General features: G+C 44.9%; 1 protein-coding gene across 2 annotated transcripts in view; it reads left to right on the top strand.

Moving 5' to 3' along the window:
• Nucleotides 1-24867, top strand: part of FER1L6 (fer-1 like family member 6) — a 173116-nt gene that overhangs the window by 40083 nt on the left and 108166 nt on the right. For both annotated transcript variants that reach the window (XR_011258974.1, XM_069599920.1), the window contains exons 2-11: nt 613-695; nt 5318-5438; nt 8869-8923; nt 9393-9524; nt 13849-13911; nt 15762-15840; nt 17433-17589; nt 18163-18349; nt 19578-19770; nt 23501-23853. Coding sequence is in view for 1 of the 2 variants with exons in the window: in XM_069599920.1 (XP_069456021.1) it covers nt 613-695; nt 5318-5438; nt 8869-8923; nt 9393-9524; nt 13849-13911; nt 15762-15840; nt 17433-17589; nt 18163-18349; nt 19578-19770; nt 23501-23853 (1423 nt within the window). In the remaining variant the exon portion in view is untranslated. The remainder of the gene's footprint in view (nt 1-612; nt 696-5317; nt 5439-8868; nt 8924-9392; nt 9525-13848; nt 13912-15761; nt 15841-17432; nt 17590-18162; nt 18350-19577; nt 19771-23500; nt 23854-24867) is intronic.

The following is a 24867-nucleotide window of genomic DNA, read 5'->3' as shown; positions in this document are numbered from 1 at the left end:
TCTGGGCTCTGACATCAAGCAGACCCAGCTCCAGGGGTAGCTCTGATACTTAGGGGCTGTGTGACCTTGGAAACATTATCTACTCTCTCTGAGCCTTAGTTGTTTATCTGTAAGATGGGTAGGCGAGGGTTGCTGTGTTGATTAAATGATATCATTTGTTCTGAGTGCCTGGCATAGGTGAGAAAAGAGAAATGGAGGTAAAAATAGCTAGTGCTATCTTTTAACTGTGGTTCTAGGTGGATCTCTTGATTTCTGTTCAGGTGGTATTTCATGGTTTCTGCAAAAGCAGACATATCTGGAGAGTGTGTTGGGTCATCCTGACACTTGTGGGTTTTATTTTTTTGGTTGTGCTGCACAGCTTGTTGGATCTTAGTTCCCCCAAGGATCTAAACTGGGCCCCAGCAGTGACAGTGCTGAGTCTTAACCACTGAACCACCAGAAATTCCCTTGACACTTGTCTTTTAATGCCCTTCCAGGATGGATGAGGAGGATGGTCAGCTTCCAGAAAAACTCAGTGTGTGTGTGTGTTTATTTTCTCTTAACGTGTCTGAATGAGCCAAAGTTACTATTACTGTATTTTTTAGTTTTTCTTCCTTTTTTTTTTTTTTCCAGAAAAGGGATGTTTGGGCTAAAGCTGAAGAAGAAGAAGAATAAAGCAGAGAAGGGGTTAATCCTAGCCAACAAAGGTGCCCAAGGTGAGGCTTTTGGGAGTTGGGGAGGGACCACTACCCTGGGGCCTGCGGGTCTCCAGAGTTGACCCCTACTTGCCTGAGAAGGCGGTTCACTCTCTGTGGGAGTGAGTGGGAACTGTGTTTGGGTCTTCAAACCCTGCCAACCCCAAGTGTGCACCCACAGCGATCCCCGTCAGTGCCGGGTCATCTGGTCGCTGAGCCAAGTGGGTGGGTGGACACCTGCTGGGCCATGAAAGGCACCCCCTCCTCCCCGCCCCACAAGGAGGCGGTGACAGAAGAGCTCAGGCTCTGGGCTCTGCTCTGATTTGCTCTGTGCCCCAGGATAAATCACTCAGCACCTCCAAGTCCCAGCTTCTCCCTTTGATAAGTGTTTGGAGTGTGGGCTCAGCTGACCGTGGGGGTCATGGGGAGAAGCAAGTGAGATGATGAAAATCAGTGGGAGGGCAGCAGCTGCTCTGGGGGAGGCTTTCCATCCATGGACTCATTTAACCCCTCCATCATCCTGCCAGAAAGTGCGGTCATCCCAGTTTCACAAATGAGGTCGCAGAGATGCAGTGAGAGGACTTGAAGTGTGGAAAAGACCAGCTGCAGGATTGCAGGGCTCAGTGGAAAAACCAAAACGCAAAGCCATTGTCAAGAACTTACGGATGGTGACTGCAGAGCATTAAGCCAAGGACAGTGAAATCCTTCTAATCACAGGGCTCAGCGGGCTGCACAGACCCTTGACGCCGGCCTTGAGGTGGGGGGTGGGCACAGAGCCAGGAAGCAACGGCATTGGGATGCAAATCCAGATTCTTGGATATTCTACACTTAGAATGGGCTACTTCCTTTTCCAAAAGCAGAAAATCCCAAGTTACAACGTGACCCATGGCGGTGGAGGCCAGGCCTCAAATCAGGGAGACGGTCAAGTGTATTGAATCAATAAGGATCAACTCCTTCCAGTGGACAGGTCTAGGGTGATGCCTGGAGACTTCTGCTGGGTGGCCCTGACAACAGCCAGTTCAAAGCCAGCTTTCTGGACTGTTTCTAAACCAAAATGGGTCTGCTTTATTTTCACCCTCCTTGTCTCCTTGGAGGGATCCACCATTTGCCTTCACTGCTGTCTCCTGTAGGTGCCTTATCTCTGCCTTCCCCAACCCCAACTCCACTCCTCACTCCCATGTAAAACCCAATCTTACTAAAGAAAAATATGGGAACTCATCATACTGAAGTGCTCATAATAATAATGATTAAGTCATCCTTGGATGGGACAGGAGAGGCATCGCATTTTAAGTGGAGACAAGGTTTAAAGCTCAAGAGAAGTACTTGCCTATTGGGTGAAATAGAAGGTATCAGGGAGTGGGTGGAAAAGACTCTAGGGTCCTTCCTGATGTCCTTGAAATTACACCCTAAGTAGGACCCTGCAGTAGTCCTGGAGGTACAAGGTTGAAAAACAAACAGTTCCTTTCTTCAAGGACCTTATGAAAAATAATATCTCTGACACATTGAATAAGCCCCTTCTGCTTTTGACTTGACATACATTATTCATGACTCTGAAATGTAGATTCTTTTGCCCCTGTTTTAGAAGAGATTCAGAGAGGGGAAGTGCTTGCTCAAGGTTACACAAGCAATAGATGGAGAAACTGGCTCCTGAGGCTGGGTTCGTCTCACACCAGAGGTCAGGCTTTCCTCCCCCGCTGGTCAGCCTCCAGTAAGGAGCCCTCACTGACTGCGCAGCAGGGAAAGAATAAGCTGGTGGAGATTTAGGGCAGCTGACCACCGGTGTTTCAGAGGACCTGGCTCCCATGGCTCATTCTAATTCGAGTCTTCAGCCCACAAAGCAAACAGGGCAAAGAGGAATCAGGCCTCTCCTGGAAAGTAAATAGTTTCCATCCTGCTGGCCAGGGCCTGACCCTGCAGATTGACAAAACAGAGTCTATGGTACTGAACACAAGTTGGTCTTTCCTTCTTGGCATGACTGGGGAAGTTAGGGCTCCTTTGAGTGAAGTGTTTAGAGATTCTCAAAGTCTATGGCTCTTACATCTGTGTATTTTGAGACCTAACGGCTATGCCCTAATTTTGTAAAATACCAGTTACCTTGACCCATCCATCATTAGGGCTTCCAGGTGGCTCAGTGGTAAAGAACCTGCCTGGCAGTGGAGGAGACATAAGAGACGTGGATCCGATCTCTGGGTCAGAAGATCCCCTGGAGGAGGAAACGGCTGCCCTCTCCAGTATTCTTGCCTGCGAAAACCCATGGACAGAGGAGCCTGGCAGGCTGCAATCCATGGGGTCTCAAAGAGCTGGGACACAACTGAGCTTGTAACATAAGCACATACCCATTAATTAGTTACCCAGTGAGTAGTTGTCGGGTACCTTCCACGATCATCATTCATTCAACAAATATCAATGGCATGTCTTCTAAGTGTCGGGTGTTGTGCCAGATTCTGGGTATACAGTGGTGACACTGGATAGTTTAGAGGGAGGACAGTCCTGTGGGGGACTCTTCCGTTTGTCCCTCCAGATCTATTCTCCACCCTTGTTCATCTGTTCTCTGTCCTAGGAGGCTGACCCCACTGGATGCACGACCCAGGTTGCTTCCCCAGTGGTGCACCCCAGCATGAGGTCTGGGGGAAGGAGGAGAGGGAGGTCAGGGCATGTCCCCCAACTGGAGGATGGTCGTCCCCCCTTCTAGGGAAGCCCACGGGACCTGAACTCCTCTCTTCTCAGGTTCTAGTAACTATTCTCTCTCCCCATCTGGAGGGTCTCCAAGTGGTAGCAGCTTGGCTGCCGTGAGCTCCAGATAGCTCTACAACCCTTTGTGGTTTTTCTACACCCACACCTTTGTAAAAAGTCCTCAGAACATCCTGTCCTGGTTGGGCCATCTGTTACCCGTGGGGGCCCTGATGAGGAAACTGCATTACAAGGGAGAAAAGCGCTGGAAAGAAAACAGACCATGTGCTTAAGTGGAGTCTATTGGGGGATTTCTTTTAGTGTGGTTCGAGAGGGGCTTCCTGGGGGGGAAATATTTAAGTGACAACATCGAGGATGAGTGGGAGCCCACCAGGGCAGGGAGAGCAACTCAGGTGGAGCAGCCTGTGAAGAAAAACTCCAAGCAGGAGGCGGCTTGTTAGAAGGGATGGGAGTGAGTAACTAGAAAGCAAACAGGGCGGGACCAGAGGAGCAGGTGGGCCAGGAGGAGATGGCAGTCAGGTAGGTAGGGAATTAGAGTCCTGTGTGGACTTCAGACATATTCTAAGTGCAGTTTTTCAAAAGAGGGGTTTTCCAAAGAGAAACATAATCTTTTTTTTTTTTTTTTTTTAAAGAAGGTTACAGTGGATGCTGCTTGGTTACTTGATTGGAGAGGACACAGTATTTCAGTGAATGAATGGATGAGGGAGTGAATAAATGGATGAGGGAGTGAGTGAGTGAATGAATGTTGGCTATGGATGAAGCTTCAGCTGACTGCCTTCCCACCTCCAGGGCGGTCTCACCCTCCTGCATATAAACCCCCATAGAAAGGGGTCCATACTTTGCTAATTTCTCCATCTTGCACATCTAACATAGCCCAGATTCTGGCATGTTAAGGTTCCTAAGAATGTTCGCTGGATACCTGACCCTGTAACAGTTGCTCCTCATTCCTGAGGCCCTGTGGTCCAGACGGGGAGCAATAAAGTTTATCATCACACTTCAAGTCGCACATTGGGTACTGGCATTACTCTAGGGTCTCTGCAGGCTGGACTTTTGTTTCCCGAGTGACAGAAGAGTCAGAGCAGGCAGTACGGGCTCAGTCATCCTTTCTCTCACTACTGGACACCTATGAGGTCCGTGTCCATGAGCTCCTGTGGCACCACAGGCTGCGTTATTCTGTCTTCTGATGGTTCACTAATTCAAATCAGAGAATCAATATGTATCAAAGCTGGAAGGGGTTTAGAAGCTTACCAGTTTCCCATAGAGCCCAGGGTTCTACGAAATGGCTCCAGGGGTTGCTGAAGAGGGTGATGATGAGCCTGGGAGAAGGTCACTGCCCTGCATTCCACCCCATGGCACATAGAACAGCTCGGTGTCAACAGACTTGTGTTGTATATTGAGGTTCAGTATAAAATTACATTTATGAAAACGGACCGGGATCTGTTCTCTTTGGGGAACATTATTCAGGTTATGACACCTTGCTTCTCAAAACTAGCCCTTGAACAGCAGGAATGGCCTCACCAGGGACCTTGCTTTTAAAAATGCAGAGTCTTGGGCCCTACCCTGGACCTACTGAATCAGAATCTGCATTTTAACAGCTTCACAGGTGATTTTTATGCACATGACATTTTGCTAATGAGATGGAGAGGGAATAAATTAGTTGTCTAAAGTCTAAATGTGGCCAGGTTGTGACTTGAAAGCACATCTTTAAATTCATAAGCCATAACCCCACAACACCAGGCATACAAATCTACCCTTTGTTTTGGAAACAGAAGATGCATAACATGTGTCTGGCCTTTCTGCCAATAAAATGTCAAGGTCCATGAGGTCAAGGACTGTCTTCTGGTCTCCTTGTGTGTCTGTGGTGACTGGCATAGCCCTGGACACAGAGTCGAGGCTCAGATCACCACGGTGCGGCAGATTTAATAGACTTTTCCCTTTGTTTGCTTCTCTAGATGGTCAAGCTGAAGTGGAAACACCACAGGAGGGACCTTCTCACCAGGAAGGCCTGGGAGGAGATTTGATTTATGACAACACTTCCATCACTCCTGTCCCCTCATCTCCTCCAAAGAGAAGGTACAGTGTTGACACAGGCAATCAGCCTCCACCTACTGAGCACCTCCCTTGTGCCAGGTACCCTGCAGGCTCTGGGAGAGTAACACCAGCCCCTGTCTACAAGGAGCTGAAGGTCTGAGGCAGGAAGACAGCGTGCAGTGCTGGCGAGGGCCCCGGCTCTACCAGCTTCTAGTTTTAAATCTTCATGTCCCTCATTGTTCAGGAATGACAACAGCAGCAGGAGACAGAATCAGGAGCTGTCCCTCACCTGTTCTTTAAGCCATCGAGATGCTAGATGTCTTAGCTTTGTGTTTGTCCCAAATGAGAAAGTGGTTCTTTTACTACCCAGCAAAAAGTCAGAACAAACTGACTTTCTGCACCCAGTCTGCTCTATCAGTTAGCTGTTGGTGTGTAACAAATAACCCCAAGGCTTAAGGTAAGAATTCGTTATTGCTCATGAGTCTACGGGTTAGTTGGTTAGTTTTCACTGGTTCCAGGTTGTCATAAGTACATCACTCGTGTTCCTCTCATCATTAGGCAGCTCTGTTGATTTTAGTTTGAGGGTTGGTCCGTTGTTCACTGGCCTAGGATTTCTTTACCTGGAGCTATGGGGCTTTTCTCACTATAGTATTGCATCCTCATTGCTTTTTTTTTTTTTTTTTTCGCCACACAGTTTGTGGGATATTAATTCCCTGACCAGGTACTGAACCCACACCCCCTGCAGGGAAAGTGGGGAGTCCTAACCACTGGACCACCAGGGAATTCCCCCCAAACTTTTTCCAGTGGGGCTAATGCCAGAGTTTTGAAAGAAAGAATGGAAGTATACACAAGATCTCTTGAACCTAGGCTTGAAACTGGCAAAAGTCACTTCTGCTGCATTCTTTTGGCCAGTGCAAGTCACAAGTCCAGCCCATGTCACAGCAAGAGCAGACTACAATTTCCAGAGTAGACAGTCTGGATATGGGGAAGCCAAAAATTGGGGCTAGATACCCTTTGATTTGTGTCCATTTCTTATTTATGATAATTCCTCATGCCATCCTTTCCTTTTCCACTCAGGATTATTACTATCAGTAGAGCAAATTAGTGCTTCCCTGGGTGGCAGGAAGATCCTGAGTTGTTATTACTGGGCTGTGACAGGATGCACAGTATATGTGTGTAAGGGTGGGGTAGGGGGGCAGAGAGAGATGGAAGTCAGAAAAGGTGATAGCTCAGAGATTGACTCTTAAAAGAAGGCATGAAATCTGTATGCTCATACTCACTGTAATATCTCCTTCCCCCCTACACTGCACCTTGACACCTACCCCCTTCAAACTCCAGAATCAGGGTTTCAATTATTTTTAATATCCTTTAATGGATCCTTTGACATTTATTTTACTAGGATAACAGTACTGCATTGGTGGAGAAAGGCGGGTGAAAGAGAAGTAATAGCCTTTTCCTTTCTCCTTGGTCAGTGAATTTTCCATCAGTTAAAATTCTACCCATCCACCAGTGCTCAATTCAAACTTGACCTCTGTAGTGACATCTTTATTGCTTAGTTTGGCTCTCACGCATATTTCTCTTCTCTGAACTTCTGTTATGTTCTTTCCCTATGACACATTCTGTGCTTAACAGTTCTGTCTATATATTCTGGTCCTCTTTCCCTTGGATAGATCGCTAGCTCTGCAAGGACCAAGATGATGGCTTCTTCATGCTTTCTCCCTGAGACTAGCACAGTTTTCACATAGTAAATGCTCGGTACAGGTTTGCCATTTTATTAAAGAACAGATACCCTTTGATATCTATCTTTTCCTACATGCAACATTTCTTTTAATCCATAGAGCAACCCTATGCAGTAGAAATTATTTCTATTTTTAGATGAAGAAATTAAGGTTAATGTCACAAAACTGGGGAAAACAAATATTCTAATTCAGATCAGTCTGACTCCAAAGCCTTGAGATTCTTAACTGGTTTATTCTCTACTAGAGTCAGTTACAATCAGCAGAAACAGAATGAAATCAGATGCAGTGTTGCTAGAAGGCAAGAGAATAAAATTCTATAGAAACTCGAGCTCTGTTTTTTTCCCCACCCATTGTGCTTCTGTGACAACAGGGATTCTTTATGTCTTTCTATTATTATCCAATCTCTAAATGCCCAGGCATTGCACATCTGTTTTCAATTACTTGTGACAGTCCAGACAAATGAAGTCCCCTGAAAGTGAAATCTCACTAAGATGGCTGGTTGCTCCTTGCAATTTTCTTTGTTTTGTATTTTTTTTACCAATTTTTTTCCCCCTAAAAGTAATCATGAAACCCAGAATTGCTGTATAGCCGAGAAATGGCAAAGTGGTCATCTGGATAGGACCAGACAGCAGATAAAGAAGATTCTTATTTAGACCCAGGTCTGCCACTGATTTGCTGGGGCATCTCAGGTTCTCGTTCTGTAAAATAAGAAATAAATGTTACTGATAATCATACTCACAGTAAGAGTTGACGTTTAATTTTGCCATATGCTAAGTTAAATCTTTATATATATTACATCTTTTAATTGTAGTAATCACTCCATGTATATGGGTTATTATTAGCTCCATTTTTTAAGATGGGAAAACTGAGTCATAGAGAGGTTAAGTCACGTGTCCATTTACACTTATCTACTCCAGAAAGGGAGAGAGAATATCTGGTATAAATAAAAGCACTTAGAAATACCTGGGAAAATATTAGCGTGGCTTATGGATTTAAGGTAGGTTCTTTTATTTATTTATTTTTTTAGAGAATAGTAATTACATTTTTTTGAAGAGGCATTTATTACTTTTTTTGCAATATAATTGTTTTACAACTGTGTATTAGTTTCTGCTGTGCAATGAAGTGAGTCAGCCATGTATTTGCGTATGTCCCCTCCCTGTGGGCCCCCTCCCCCACCCCCACCCCCACCCCCACCCCCACCCCCACCCCCACCCCCACCCCCACCCCCACCCCCACCCCCACCCCCACCCCCAGGTCATCGCGAGCACGGAGCTGAGCTCTCGGTGCCATGCGGCAGCTCCCGCTAGCTCTTGCGCACGCAGTAGCTGTGTCCACGCTACTCTCAGTTTGTCCCATCCTCACTACCCCATCCCTGTGAAAGGGAAGGTGAAGTCGCTCAGTCGTGTCTGACTCTTTGCGACGCTATGGACTGTAGCCCGCCAGGCTCCTCCATCCATGGGATTCTCCAGGCAAGAATACTGGAGTGGGTTGCCATTTCCTTCTCCAGGGGATCTTCCCAACCCAGGGATCGAACTCAGGCCTCCTGCCTTGCAGGCAAACTCTTTACCGTCTGAGCCACCAGGTAATTCTAAAGAAAGTGAAGTTGGTCAGTCAATCCGTCCATTCTCTACATCTACATCTCTATTCCTGCCCTGGAAATAGATTCATTTTTCTAGATTCCACAGGTAGGTTTTTACTTAATGAAACATATGTGTTAAACTTTATTTCAATAGATCAAAACTGTTGACTAAGATCCACGATGGGGAGGTCAGATCCCAAAATTACCAAGTAAGTGATGAGTCCTTCCTACCCAGCCTCCGCCAGCCCTCCTTATTTTTTTTAAAATAGTTTTATTTATTCATTCAGTGTTGGCTGTGCTAGGTCTTCGCTGCTGTACAGGCTGTTCTCTAGCTGCAGTGAGCGGGGGCTACTCTCCAGGCGAGGTGCATGAGCCTTTCATTGCAGCGACTTCTCCTGTTGTGGAGCACGGGCTCTAGGGTGTAAGGGCTTCAGTGCTTGCGTCCCATGGGCTTCAGTAGCGGTGGCTCCCAGGCTCTAGAGCAAGGCTCAGTAGTTGCGGTGCGTGGGCTTAGTTGCTCCTCGGCAGGAATCTCCCCAGACCAGGGATCGAAGCTGTGTCTCCTGCATCGGCAGGCGGATTCTTTACCACCGAGTCACCAGGGAAGCCCTCCCCCAGCTCTTCCTGTGTGACTGAGCAGCCAGGCCCAGAGTGTGCGCGCGCTGCTTTGTGTTGTAGATTGCCATAACCATCACGGAGGCCCGCCAGCTGGTGGGTGAGAACATAGATCCGGTTGTGATCATCGAGGTCGGGGATGAGAAGAAGCAAAGCACAGTGAAGGAAGGAACCAACAGCCCATTTTACAACGAAGTAAGTCATGGGTCACCAGCTTCCTCTCCACCAACATGCTCTTCACCATATGGCAGCATTCTTCGGCCAAACAGAAAATCTGTGCTCCTCCTGACTGCTTCCCATCCCTCATCTAAGCCCAAGGCAAGCTCGCTGAGCCTCCTTACGAACAAAACTTAACAGACACTGGACAGTCGAGGCAACAAATTCCCCCTGATTTTAAATTCATTGCTGTTTTAAATAGACCCATTTTCTTGTTACTTAAAAAATATTTATTAGAGTATAACTGACTTACAATATTATGTTAGTCTTAGATGTACAACTTAGTAATGCAGTTTTTTTTAATACATTATGAAATGATCACCGTGGTAAATCTGGTTACCATCTGCCACCACACAAAGTTATTATAAAACTCTTGACTATATTTTCTGTGCTCTAATTTACATCTCCATGACTTATTTACTTTATAACTGGTAGTTCACACCTCTTGCTCCCTTTCGCTCATCCCCTCAACACCCCTCCCCTCTAGCAACCATCAATTTGTTCTCTGTATCCATGAGTCTGTTTCTGTTCAGTTACATTAGCTCATTTGTTTTGTTTTTTTAGATTCCACATGTAAGTGAAATCATCTGGTATTTATCTTTCTCTGTCTGATTTATTTCACTCAGAATGTTACCCTCCAGGTCTGTCCATGCTGTCGCAAATGGCAATATTTCACTGTTGTTTTTTTATGGTTGAGAAATATTCCATCGTGTATATATATCGCATCTTCTTTATCCATTCATCTGTTGATGGGCAAAGTTTCTTCCATATCTTGGCTATTATAAATAGTACTGAACATAGGGAGGCACATATCCTTTTGAATTTGTGTTTGATTCAGATAAACACTCAGAAGTAGAATGGCTGGATCCTATGGTAGTTCTGTTTTTAATTTTTTGAGGAACCTTCATACTGTTTTCCATATTGGTTGTACCAATTTCTTATAAACTCATCTTCATCCATCGTAAGTTCTGAGTATGAAGGCAATGGCACCCCACTCCAGTACTCTTGCCTGGAAAATCCCATGGATGGAAGAGCCTGGTAGGCTGCAGTCCATGGGGTTGCAAAGAGTTAGACAAGACTGGAGCAACTTCACTTTCACTTTTCACTTTCATGCATTGGAGAAGGAAATGGCAACCCACTCCAGTGTTCTTGCCTGGAGAATCCCAGGGACAGGGGAACCTGGAGAATCCCAGGGACGGCGGAGCCTGGTGGGCTGCCGTCTATGGAGTCGCACAGAGTTTGACACGACTGAAGCGACTTAGCAGCAGCAGCAGTAAGAAGATAAACATTCAGTTGCAGAGCAGAAACACTGAAAATTTAATTATTAATTTTGACATAGTCATACTGATTTGGAAAGTAAAGCAGTGGTATTTTTCTAAGCAGCATAAAAATTGTAAAGGAAAACATCAAAGAGAGACATAGATCTTCTAAGTTTATACACACTAATTTCTCATTTCTAAATAAAAAGATTACACAGTTTTAAAAAACTGTCAAAGATGCGAAAAATATAAAATGGTTTATGAGAAAATATATACAGTATATGTGTTTCCCCTGATCTTTGATCTCTAAGTCCTCCTCCCTGGAGGCAGACTTTCTCTCCAGGCATTTGTGTATCTTTCCAGAAATATTCCAGGTGTATATCTTTCCAGAAATATTCCAAGTGAACGAATATTGTAGACAAATGGTAGCATTCTACACACACTGTCCTGGACCTTGGCCTTTTCACAAAATGATGTATCCTAGAGATTATTCTGTATCAAGACATCTAGTTCAACCTTGCTTTCCCTTCCTTGCTGTAGAGTTTTCCATTGCATAGACTTATTATAATTTACTAAACCAGCCAGTCCCTCATTGATGGATGTTAAAATTTTTTTTCAGCCTTTGGATACTACTTATAATGATATTTAAATGGCATAATTGGGGTGAAGAGTATAAGCATTTAAAATTTGATATCACCACATTGCCCTCCAAAGAGGTAATGATTTACATTCCAACTGTGTGCAAGAGTGCTTGTTCCTCCCAGACACTTCAACACCATGAATTGTTAAAAAGTGCAGTCAACTCTTAATTAATTTTTTAATGAGAGTGGAAATTGAAAAGGAAGTCAGGGGGAGTATGCATAATAAAATCAACAGAAAATTCCCAAATCCCATTTGAGCTGTTGACTAACTCCTTTCCTCTTTATCACTCCTGCCTTAGGGCTTTTAACTATTAGTTAAAGTGGCAGTGTCTCCTGCCTGTTTTACTCCCCACCTCCAGAACATTTGAGCTGCTAACTCCTTTCCTCTTTATCATTCCTGCCTTAGCGCCTTTTACCATGAGTTAAAGTGGCAGTGTTCTTCCTGTTCTTCTCTCCACCTCCATAACATCTTTCCGTGTGAATGCGATATGAAATAACATGTGTGGAAGTGCTTTAAAGCTGCAAAGCTCTACAGAGTCGTTAATGAGTGTTAGTGTTAGTGTTAGTCGCTCAGTCGTGCCTGACTCTTTGCGACCCCATGGACTGCAGCCCACCAGGCTCCTGTGTCTATGAGATTTTCCAGGCAAGGATACTGGAGTGGGTTGCCATTTCCTTCTCCAGGGGATCTTCCCAACCCAGGGATCGAACCCAGATCTCCTGCACTGCAGGCAGATTCTTTACCGACTGAGCTACATATGCAAACTAGTCTTGCATCTAAGTGACATTGCATTGGGCTAAACATAATCTTTGGGAAATCAAGGGAAAACATAAAAGTTGAATTAAAAATCTTTGTTACAGATTTGGACTCTAATTTTCGAGCCTAAAGTTCATCAGATGTTGAAGGAATCAGTTAGTAGAGGCTGGGGAATCTTTCCCAGCTAGAAAAATGTGTGTGGCTTCAGAGGTCCAGGGACCCTATGTGAGACAGTTGAGTCTGAAACATGTGAAACTCAGTGGAAGGCAATAAATGTTAGAACTAATTTACTGGTCCAAAGGAACCCACAGCATCTCATATACCAGAGAATGAAGAACTTCATGTAAATGAGTTTTGCAGAAAAGATTTTCTGAATGCCAAAACTCTTCAAAAGTTTGAACATAAATGTGAAAAGTTTCCTGAAATGTTATACATAGCTTCCTGTCCTCTTAAACAGGAGACACTGAACGTAATATAACTTTAATATAGCTTTTGATTGATATTGCAGGACTGCCATTTTGAAGGTTTCTTATTCTAGTATATGATGACATCTTTGGTTTTTCTTCCATGTTTGGCTTTTCTGTTCTGCCTTTAAAAGCGAGCTGTTAGTGATCACTTCTCCCTTCCCCACTGCTGTCCTGTTCATCTCTAAGGTCTTTGTGTCATTCCCCCGTCTTGCAGCTCAAATACCAAACAATCCATGAAACAACTTCCTAGTTCTGACTCAGCTACCACCTTCTTTCCTTAAAACACACAGTCTGTAACAAAGCACTACTCCAGCTTTCTACACGAGGAACATCCTACCTCACTTTAGGAACCTGACAAAATTCCGATGGTGAAACATCTAGCACTTGAATTCCTTTTATGATAACTTTAGGAGAACTCAACTTTGGTCCCTGGTTCAGCAATAACTAGCTGTATGACTCCAGGCGTGTCTTTTAAATTTTTTCATCTTCAATCTTTATATGTAGAATATGGAGACTAGTCTATATATTTTCTTCAACTCTAAAATTCAATCACTTTTTTCAAATTAGAAATCTTCCTTCCCCGTAATTTCTTTTTATTATTTTCCTGGTCAGTCTTGGGAGTTTCACAAGGATGTTTGAAGCTGAAAAATCCCAAGAAAATGAAATTTTAATCAAGTTTACTCTAAATTAAAACCACAATGAGATATATTTTCAGTCATCATTATATATAAGCAATAAAAATGAATATATAAGAAAACAGACAATTCAAGGGTTAGCAAGGGAATGGAGAAATGGCTATTTTCATATGCTGCCAATGGGAATGTAAAATGCTTTAGCTCCTTTGGGAAAAAAATTTTGCTAGCTACTAAAAATTTACATGCACACAAGCTATGATCCAATAATTCCAATTCTCATGTCCATTTTAGAGGAAAGCTTACATATAGGTTGTGAAAAGATATAATTGGTGGGTTTTTTTTCCTATTTGAACAAAAAAGAAAACAAATTAAACAAGTTTCAGTGAAAACAAATGAAACAAATTAAATAAGTCAATTAATTGATGATAGAGTTATGCCATTGGGAACCTTGCAGCAATTCATTAGAACAATGCAGAACTAGAAGTATTGAAGAATAGAGTTCTTACATGAAAGTTCTTACATGCAGAATGAACTTTATGTTTTACAGTACTTTGTCTTCGACTTCATTGGGCCCCAATTACATCTTTTTGACAAGATCATCAAAATCTCAGTAAGTATATCGTTGGTGGTGATGGAGGTGGAAGAGATTCTAGGCTTTGGGAAGTCTTGAAGACTTCCTTGCTTATCTTCTTCACCCATTCAATCTATATTATATTATATTATACATAAGTTCTGCATGAAGATTTAGGTAATAATGGAATCTTGCTTGGGGGTACTTGAAGAATGTGACTCTTGAAGAGTGAGAAGTCACGAGGTGCCAAACAGTCTTCACATGTGAATTTCAGGCATGCTGACAGGTGGTGAGAAGATATTTCAGGACCTGGGACATTGCCCAGATGTTGTCTCATTGCATCACTCAGACAACCACCTGTTTGTGGGATCAGCTTTATTGCAGGCTCTGAGGGGACTGTCTAGAGTTCAGAGGAACAGTTAATAGCTAGGTTTTATGCAGCATCATAGAGAAGGGTCATGACTCTCTGTGGGGCAAGTGGATTTTTAGCAGAGGATCAAAGCTGGTATTGCCTATCTCTGTTTCTCTAACTTGGAAGAAGAAGGTAGAAAACTGTCCTTGAATCAAGGATCTCATAGAATTTTATGGTTAGAAGGAAGCTCAGAGGCCATGTAGTCCAACTTCCAGCCAGTACAGAAACCCTTCTCCACCGCTTCCATGACATATGACAAAGGGGTTCTTGGGCACTACTTGATTGATTATATCCAGTGATGGGAAGGTCACTACTTCTAGAGAGGCCCATCCCATTGCTGGAGAGTTCTGTTATAAAAATTATCCTTACAGTAAGCTGAAATCTCTCTTCCTGCAGCTTGAGAACTGCAAAGGGATCCTATACCTGCTTTTAGATGGCAGTATTTTCAAGAGTGGAAGACACCTGAGTTACTACTGCCCTTCATCCACACCCTCAGTTTTCTCTTTTCTGGGCTAAAGTTTAAACTAGTCCTGATTCTTCAGGAGTTTTATGGCTTCTGGACCCAGGCCCAGCTCTGCCAGCTTCCTGTAGAACTTTTTTATCTTAATTGCATTTAGAATGGAAAATGTTCCGTTGTAAACAGCCAGCAGTCTACTGACTTATCAGACAAAATATTGAGGATGACAGCCTCTTTTGTGCTGCCTACTGTGCATGTCCAAAACTTCTCAAGACAGTAGAGGTGGGAAAGTTGTGAGCAAAGCATTGCGGGATTTTAGGAGAGAAAGGGAACATGTTCAGTTGTGAAGGATCGGGGAGGGCTGCTTGAAGGAGGCAGCGTTTGCTCTAGGCATTTAAAGATGGGTAGAATTGGGACTTCCCTGGTGGCCCAGTGGTTAAGAATCTACCTTGCAATACAGGGGACATAGGTTCAAAACCTGGTCAGGGAACTAAGATCCCATATGCTGTGGAGCTACTAAGTCTGAGTGCTGCAATTACTGAGCCTAGGTGCCACAACTAGAGAGCCCATGTGCTACAACGGAAGATCCCTCATGGTACAAGAAAGATCCTGCATGCCACAGCTAAGACCCCATGACAAAGCCAAAAAAAAAAAAAAAATTGGGTAGAGTTTCTAAACGCAGAGATAGGTTTGAATATTGGGCTACTCTAGAGTTCATTTTGGCTACAAACAAACGAAAAATAAACACCTTTTAGGTGGTGAGATTTGATGGGTGTCCCTCAAAGGACAGTTAGCTAAAATCCTGCTAGAGGGTGAGGTACAGCTGTGATTCTTTGGCCACGCTTACAGCCATCCCTGAGGTTCCATAACCAAATGTCAGTGTGCCCCAGATAAGAGTGAAGGCCAGACAAGGTTCAAGGCCTAGAATCCTCTTTGATGGATTTGTCATGAGCCCTTTACACAGATTTAGCCTCAAAGAAATATCTAATGTTGCCAGACTCACTGCTCCATCTCTCCCAGGTCTTTCACCACAAGCTGATAGGAAGTGTACTGATCGGCTCTTTCAAAGTGGACCTGGGGACCGTGTACAACCAACCTGGTGAGAAAGTATTGCCTCCCAGTCTCTCTTGCTCTTCTTCTCTTCTGACACCTAGGAGTCAATTCATTTATCCCTTTATCCACTTAACCTTTCATTCAATACATTGAGCATCAGATAAGCAAAGTGGTATAACTGTGTATAACTCTTGGATCTCTTCTTCCAAGTTTTCAATCTAATGATAAAGCTGTCTTATATGTCCATATGCTGTGTGCTTAGTCGCTCAGTCGTGTCCGACTCTTTGCAACCCCATAGACTGTCGCCTGCCAGGCTCCTCTGTCTGTGGAGATTCTCCAGGCAAGAATACTGGAGTGGGTTGCCATGCCCTCCTCCAGGGGATCTTCCCAACCCAGGGATACTTCTGAGCAGTTTTTAAAAGTATTTTCCCAAAGTCTGTCCAATTTATTGCTGTGAGACGCGGGAAGGAAGTGTGGAAGTTAAGAATGTGGACGCTGGGGCCAGCTTTGCCTGGCTTCAAATTCTGCTCTGCTCTTTCTTAGCTGTGCAACCTTGGGTTAATAACTTGACTTCTCTGTGCTACAGTTTCTTTATTTGTAAAAACTGGGATATGATAGCACCTCCTCCATAGAGTCGTTGGAAGATTAAGTAGATGTACATGTAAGTGAATATACACAGAAGCATATATGTATAAGCACTTCATGGGACCCAGCACAAAACAATGACTATGATAAGTCACACATGGGGTTGCAATAATTATTACTATTATCCCTGATTTTTCAGAGGTGCTAAGCAGATTGTCCAAGGTCAGAGTTAATCAGTAACAAACCAACAGCTAACATAGATCTTATAATCAAAGGTTCTTTCTCTTCAGCAGTGATTCCAACTCACATGACCCCAGGGGGCCAGGCAGTGGGCCTCACTGAGTGCAGTGGACTGATTTAAGGCAATGGGAAATGAGGGAGGCTGGGGGAAGTGGAGGCTGGGGGCACGTAATGCGTATGGAAGGAATAGCATCTACTCAGCTCCTTTCCTACCTGCCACCGTGTGGCAATGTGGACTATGTATTGCCGGATCTAACAGGTTTGTTTTTTTTTTTTTTTCTTTAAGATAAGCTTAAAGTCTAGATTTTTGTGAGAGCTTTTGAAGTTTGGGCTCACTGTGTAGGCCAAGCAAAAAGATCCATGAGTGGCATTTGCGGCCTGTGAAATTATGTGTGGCTTCTCTCTTGGCTACACCGTGCAGCATATGGGATCCTGGTTTCCCAACCAGTGGTCCCTGCAGTGGAAGCACAGAGTCTTAACCACTGGACCGCCAGGGAAGTCCCTCAGGCATGGCTTCTACACTGCATTCATGTCCTTCTCTCCGGTCAAAGCTAGACTCTAGTCCAGGCATTTTCCACTTGGTTAAAGGCTTCCCAAATCCCTGTGGCAGGTTGGGGATAAAGACAGAGAAGTGGTTGGGGAGAGAGGAGAGGAGGGGCAGGAGGAGAGATGGGCAGCATGAGACGTGGAATCAGCTGTGATGAGCGAGCCCCTCCTGGGGAGCGGAGGTGGGGAGGTTTGTGTTGGAAGGAAGTGGGTGGAGCATCTGGGTGCACCCGTGCAGGGTGTCTGAGCTGTCGGGATGTCTTGCAGGTCATCAGTTCTGTGACAAGTGGGCCCTGCTCACGGATCCTGGCGACATCAGGACTGGCACGAAGGGGTACCTGAAGTGTGACATCAGCGTGACTGGAAAAGGAGATGTCTTAAAGCCCAACCCCAAAAGCTCCGATGCCGAGGAGCAAATAGAAAAGTGAGACAGGCCCGCGGAGGACCACGCAAGAGAAATGACATGTCCCCATTTCCGTGTCTTTCCCCTCTCCCTTTCCTCACGGGTTCCTGAGGGCTGCCAAGTTAAAGAGGCTGTCCCCCCGAGACTCTGCTCTGTCAGGGGCGCCATGAGGTGTCCTACCAAAGGCACCACTATGCTTTGGGAGGGCAGCTTCTAGAACAAGAACAGCCTGTCTTCCTATATTAACCCACAATAGATAAGCTATTCCCAAGCTTATCCTATGGATCTGAATTGAGCTGATTTTCTTTGAAGGGAGAATAATTTCAGCCACTGACTTATGAAATGGAAAGATTTAATGCACCTCTTTTAAGTGTGTATTCTGCAATTCTGGGACCTGAATGGGTTTACTGCGCTCATTCTCTTCATACCCTGCACTGTCATTCACACCAGGAAGAAAACTCATTTTAGCGATGCATCCTGATCTTTTCTCCTGTATCAGGTTGCTCCTTTCTTGCCTCCAAATTGCCTCTACCTTTTCTTTCTATTTTTTCAAGTGAAACAGCTGTTTTATGTTTCATTTTTGTCCCCCGCAAGGAACCTCTTGATCCCTCAAGGGTTTCCGTCAGAGAGGCCCTGGGCCAGGTTCTACGTGAGACTCTACAAAGCTGAAGGGCTGCCCAAGGTGAACTCCAGCATCATGGCGAATGTCACCAAAGCATTTGTGGGTGACAGTAAGGACCTCGTGGATCCCTTTGTGGAGGTCTCCTTTGCTGGGCAGACGGTGAGTGTCCGTTGTCCCTATCCTGGCAGACCTGGGGCCGGAATTCTGCTCTTTACCCCAGGACATTGCTGGGTAAAGAACATTACATTAAAATTGAAGTTAAGACATGCCTGGGGAGAGAAAGCTTGTCGCCAAAAGGCCTTGCATGTAGCGGGAAAGTAGAGGAGAGTCATCTACTTCCTCTCACCTTCACCTTCTTGGAAGGTTCATGGAGAAAAACTGGCGAGGGGAACCACCATTCAGGACCCAGGCAGGCAGGCCTCCTTCCTCACCTCTGTCTACTTCTCTGAGCTATTAGCCGTTCCCCAGTCTCAGAGAATTACCACCTCCCTTTCAATCTGCTCCACAATCTACCCAGCTTGTCCTTATCGTATGTAAGCCTGGACATCCTCGTGTCCAGCTGTTCCCTGCTCAAGAGCCACTGGAAGTGTCAGGGCCTGGGCACATGGTCAGAGCTTAATCCTGATTAGTTGGACTCAGAAGCTTCAGCCAACACATGTGTCTCTACCCAACTCCTCCCTTTGGCAGGGTGAACCTTGGACTACTTTTGTCTTGGGTCCCATTGGCAAATATAGGATGTATATAACCCCCATATAGGATATCACCTCCATTGTATGATGAGGAAACTGAGGTCTAGACTGGGGAAGGGATTTGTACCAGGTCTTAATTTTAAAAGATATTTCTTTATTTGGTTGTGCTGGGTCTTCACTGAGGCACGTGAGATCTTTCATCTTCATTGTGGCACACAGGGTCTTTTAGTTGCAGTATGTAGGATCTAGTTCCCTGACCGGGGATCGAACCCTGATTCCCTGTATCAGGAGCATGGAGTCTTAGCCACTGGACCACCAGGGAAATCCCCGGTCCTACTTTTATAAGACACGAACTCAGGGTCTAATTGTATCTGCTGTCTTCTCGGAAATGCATGGAACACCTTCATAACACAGTTATCAGTTTCGCCTCAACCCAGTGTGATGATGAGAACTTTCTGGAGGAGGACATTTGACAACCCTCCTTTTGTCCCAGATGCCCAGCACAGCGTCTGGCACAGAGCAGGACACTGGTTATATTCATGGGATGTAACTGATTTTCATGGGTGCCTCGTGGAAACAGGTTCATTAATTTGGCAACTTACTTTATACTTCCAGCTGGTGTGAGGAGTTTTCTTTAGTTGGTCAAAGGCCTCTTTCATTTCCTTCAGTGGTTCACAGCCTCCTGGCTTTGTGTTTAGGGGCGAACCACGGTGCAGAAGAACTGTGCCGATCCCGTGTGGCATGAACAGGTGGTCTTCAAGGAAATGTTCCCTCCGTTGTGTCGGAGGGTAAAAATCCAGGTGTGGGATGAAGGCAGCATGAATGATATAGTGCTGGCAACCCACTTCATTGACTTGAAGAAAATCTCCAACGAACAGGATGGAGATAAAGGTAAGGCCTCACACGTCTGACTTCAAGGTAGGGTCTCAAAATGGTTCATTTAGAGCTCCTCCTCATCAGAGGAGCAGGCGATGTGTTAGGCACTTACCATCTCTGCGTGGTCTGTGACTTGGTTGGTTTAGGGTAGTGGACAGAGCCAGACTCTAGGAACCATGAGCCTTGTTCCCTGTCCCAGGTCTTCCAGGAACACTGCTGTGTGTTCTTGAGGAAGTCGCTCCCTTTCTCTGGGCTTTATGCTTCCTAACTGGAAAATGAAGATTAGATTGGACCAGAGGTTGGCAAACTGTGGTCCATGGACCACATCTGAACTACCATGTATCTATGTATGGCTCACAAGCTTAGAATGGTTTTACTGTGTTTAAATGGTTCAAAAAAAATGGTTCCCTCAACTACTGATGGAAACTCAAGAGCATGAGCTGACTGCAGAGAGCCAGGGCAAGAATGGAGAGTCCCAGCTAATTCATTGAGTCAGTCCAAAGAGTTTTCATCCTGGATAAAGCTCTTCACAGTAATTCCCCTACATATAAATGAGTTCCATTCCAAGTGTGTGTTCATAAGTCCAATTTGTTGGTGAGTCCAAAAAGTTAGCCTAAGTACCCAGCTAACACAATCAACTATACAGTACTGTACTATAATAGGTTGATAATACTTTTTATACACCTCATACATACATTAAAAAAAAACACAAAAAATAAAACATTTTTAATCTTACAGTACAGTGCCTTGAAAAGTACAGTAGTACAGTACAACAGCTGGCATACAAGGGTTGGCACACATTTGCAACTTTTTGAAAGCTTGCAACTTACATGTTCATATGTAGGGGACTTACTCTATTAGCAAAATCTAAATTAATAGCTGATAATTCTCTAAATATCCCAACCCACCTTCCCTTTATTTAAATCTCAAGAGAATCTTTCTCTGCACTACAAATTTGTGTTAATTAATGTATGTATTTGTGTATATGTGTGTGTATACACATTATGCTGTAAAAGGCTTGGCTTATGCAGAGAACAAGTTTTACACATTTTTGTGCCATGCACAAGAGTGTCATCATAGAAAGGCCTTAATAAATATATACCTTTTAACTTTCCATGTTGTGGAAATGTTTGCCCTAGATTGCTTTATGTAGAAAGCACATTCTGCCCATCTATAGGATTTCTCAACAAGACATAGAAATGTTTTATGCACAACTTTTCGGAATCACTTTGTTGGGTTCGGGAAGATGTATAGCAATAATAAATATAGCAATAGTAAAAAGCAGATATCATGGGTTGTAGAATCTTCCTACCTCTTTTAACACAATATCACTACTTCTTGGAATTTATTCAAAGGCAGGATAGAATCTAGTCCATGGAAGAGTGGGGCAGTGGGTGAGGGGATGGAGAGAGGAAGCTTTCAGGTATTAAAATTATTGATAACAATAAAGCATATGGCAACTTTTCATCAACAAGAACTGTTAAGCAAATTATGATACATATTGATTCCAAGGTCAGGAAGATCTCCTGGAGGAGGTTTTGGCAACCCACTCCAGTGTTCTTGCCTGGAAAATCCCTTGGACAGAGGAGCCTGGAGGGCTATAGTCCATACGGCCACAAAAAGTTGGACATGACTGAAGAGATTTAGCACACATGCACTTATTAAGAGTAACAGCTAATATTTTAGAGCATTTCCTAAAGACTTCAGTGAAACACTTAATATTATCTCTTTTAATCCTGATAGATTAGATTATCCCAAGAGATAATCCTGAGATAGGTACTATTAAGTTAAATCGCTCGCTCAGTCATGTCCGACTCTTTGCGACCCCATGGACTGTAGCCCACCAGGCTCCTCTGTCTATGGGATTCTCCAGGCAAGAATACTAGAGTGGGTTGCCATGCCCTCCTCCAGGGGATCTTCCCGACCCAGGGATCGAACCCAGGTCTCCTGCATTGCAGGCAGATGCTTTAACCTCTGAGCCACCAGGGAAGCCCCATTTTATAGTTGAGGATACTGAGGCATCAGAAAGTTAAAAGACTTCTCCAAGGTCACACAGCTTGAAATTGGCAGAGCTGAGACTTGAGATCTGAACCCAGGAAGTCAAGCTCAGGGCCACCATCCTGTACTGCCAGTCAAAATGGAACATTCTAGGGATTTCCCTGGCGGTCCAGTGATTAAGACTCTGAGCTTCCGCTGCAGGGGTCCCAGGTTCGATCCCTGGTCCAGGAATGAAGATCTTACATGCTGCAGAAGAGAAAACAAAAGGAACATTTTGTTGCCAAAGAGATGTTTGCACGGACACTTACATTTTCCCAGATGCTATGGATCAAGAAAGGAAGCAACTTATGCTAAGAGTAAGTTAAGATCACCAGGTCTTTTCAGTTCTACGTTTAGAGCACATTTCAGAACATTTACTTCTCTCCATCTCCACTACCATCACCCTGGTCCAAGCTATCCATGTCTTGAATTTTAATGATGAAGGAGTCCTCGAACCAGTGCGCTCACATCCATTCTTATAACCCTTCACATAGCAATCAGAGTGAATTTAAAAACACGCATCTGGGTAGGTCACGTCTTTCCTCAAACTCCTCTAGAATAGTCCATAATCTCTAGGATAAAGACAGACCCACTCACTTCTCCACACTCTTCTCACCCACTCCCTTTCTGGACTCCAGCCACACTGGCTTTCTCTTCCAGTTCCTTCTGCCTCCAAGCTCCTTTCCAACGCCATATGCTCTCTCCTCTGCCCAGAACCCTCCTCTCTCTGCCTGATTCCTCTCCACGCCACAGCAGCCTGCTCTTTGTCCTTGCAGCACAAGATATAGCTCCTTCATAGCATTTGTAATGTGAATATTTGTTTCATGTTTGTATCTGATTTAATCTCCACTGGGCTTTACGTTTCGTCTCTAAAATGATGCCTGGCACATGTTAGGAGTCCATAAAAGTATGATGAATGAAAATGCATGTCAGCATAGTCTTGCTGAAATTATGGACAAGCCTAAACATATGCATGGAAGAAAGACTAGAAAGAAACATAGCAGAATGCCAATTGTGATGGCATGTTCTTTCTTTCTTTAATTTTATTCTAATTTTGGTTACCACGCGCGGGCTTTTCTCTCGTTTTGGAGAACAGGGGCTATTCTGTAGTTGCAGCGCATGGGCTTCTCATTGCAGCGGCTTCCCTTGTCGCTGAGCACAGGCTGTAGGCACGTTGTCTTCAGTAGCTGTAGCACACGGGCTCAATAGCTGTGGTGCATGGGCTTATCTGTTCTGTGGCATGTGGAATCTTCCCAGGCCAGGGATCGAACCAGTGCCCCCTGCATTGCAAGGTGGATTCCTATCAACTGTACCACCAGGGAAGTGCGGGATGTTCTGTTTTGTTTTGTTTTTTGACCGAGCCTCATGGCTTGCAGGATCTCAGTTTCCCAACCAGGGATTGAACCTGGGCCAGGCTGCTGTGGCATGGAGAGGAATCAGGCAGAGAGAGGAGGGTTCTGGGCAGAGGAGAGAGCATATGGCGTTGGAAAGGAGCTTGGAGGCAGAAGGAACTGGAAGAGAAAGCCAGTGCGGCTGGAGTCCAGAATCCTAACCACTAAGGCACCAAGGAACTCCCCATGATGGGATATCTGTAAATATGTTCTCTTGTCTTTTCTTTATACATTTCTAAACAAATGTGTACAACTCTCATCAAGCAGTAACCAGCTTGAAAGCATAACCTGGCAACTAAAGCTTGGGCTCTTTCTAGGCTTCCTGCCCACGTTTGGACCTGCCTGGATTAACCTGTATGGCTCACCCAGGAACCACAGTCTGATGGATGACTACCAGGAACTGAATGAAGGCTTCGGAGAAGGCGTGTCATTCCGGGGCAGGATCTTGGTGGAGATTGCTGTGGAGATCCTCTCGGGAGGGGCACAGGAGTCTAAATTCTCCAAGGCGCTCAAGGAGCTCAAGTTGTCTCCGAAGGACAAAGATGCCAAATCTTCCAAAGGCGCAAGTAAAGACAAGGGTGACAAAGCTGATGATGGCAAAGCCCAGCAGGCTTCAGACAAAACCAACTCAACAGAGGCCGAGGTGGAGCCTTTTGACGTGCCCCCAGAGGTAGGTCTGAGCGCTGTTCCACTGAGACTGTGCCCTGAGCCCAGGGCAGAGACAGCATCTGCCATGGGCCCCCAGAGACCCACAGAGGTGTTGCGCCCCGTGCAAAATGTGTGTTGGCTCAGCCCTGGATTTCGAGGCTGATCCTCTGCCTTTTCCTGCTCACATCATAGCCATCTGCTCATGTTGCATTCCGTCTGCATCCCCCCCAAACACAGATTCCCATGGACACCAAAGTAAAATAAAATTAGAGCACGCTGGAGGAGCTGTTGGGAGTGGGTGGCCGGGTGACGGACTGAACTCTGTCTGGGGCCTGATTGTGTTTAGCTTTGTTAGCTCAGCATGCATTCTGGCTGAGATAATGTGGGATGAGGGATGAAGAGGAGGAAGTGTGGGTGACAAGCAGGGACACAAGAAACCGAGACACCTGCTCCCCTGCCCCACGCCTGTGGGGAAGTCACCGCTGGAGGGAACGGCTGTCATTGCTTGTGACTCGGCAAACAGCAGAGTAGCATCTTCTGGCCCAGTTCTGTGTTAGGGGTGAGAGATCTGGGACTCCAAGGGAAACATAAACCACGGCTAAGCTCTCAGTTTTAAAGTTCAGCAATAGTACCTTGTCACTGCAAACGAAGGCATTTTTGTTGGGTAGATTAGAGCTTGATTCTGACTCTGGGAGGGTGTTTCTCAGGTCAGCCAGACTCTAATTTCAGATGGGGAAGGGATGGGGTGGCTGGTCTCCCAGACCTGTCCATTCCTGCTAGAGACTAGAACACACAGAAGGATTTTTAGTATGTAGGTCAACTTAGCTTCGGAAAAGCCACTTAATTTTACTGCTGGGATTTAATAAATCTGGCTTCTGCCAGAGTGGATGATCCAAAAGAGAGCAAGGCAGAGACTGCAATGTCTCTTTTGCCCAAATCCATGGAAATCACACAGACATTTATGCCACATTCTAATTGTTAGTAATGAGCCATGTGTCCAGTCCACATTGAAACAGGGTTGGGGAATGAATGAGGC

This window comes from Ovis canadensis, chromosome 9 (genome assembly GCF_042477335.2).
Source record: "Ovis canadensis isolate MfBH-ARS-UI-01 breed Bighorn chromosome 9, ARS-UI_OviCan_v2, whole genome shotgun sequence".
NCBI lineage: Eukaryota > Metazoa > Chordata > Mammalia > Artiodactyla > Bovidae > Ovis > Ovis canadensis.
Note: the sequence above shows the minus strand (reverse complement) of the source record. Positions and strands in the feature narration are given on the sequence as shown.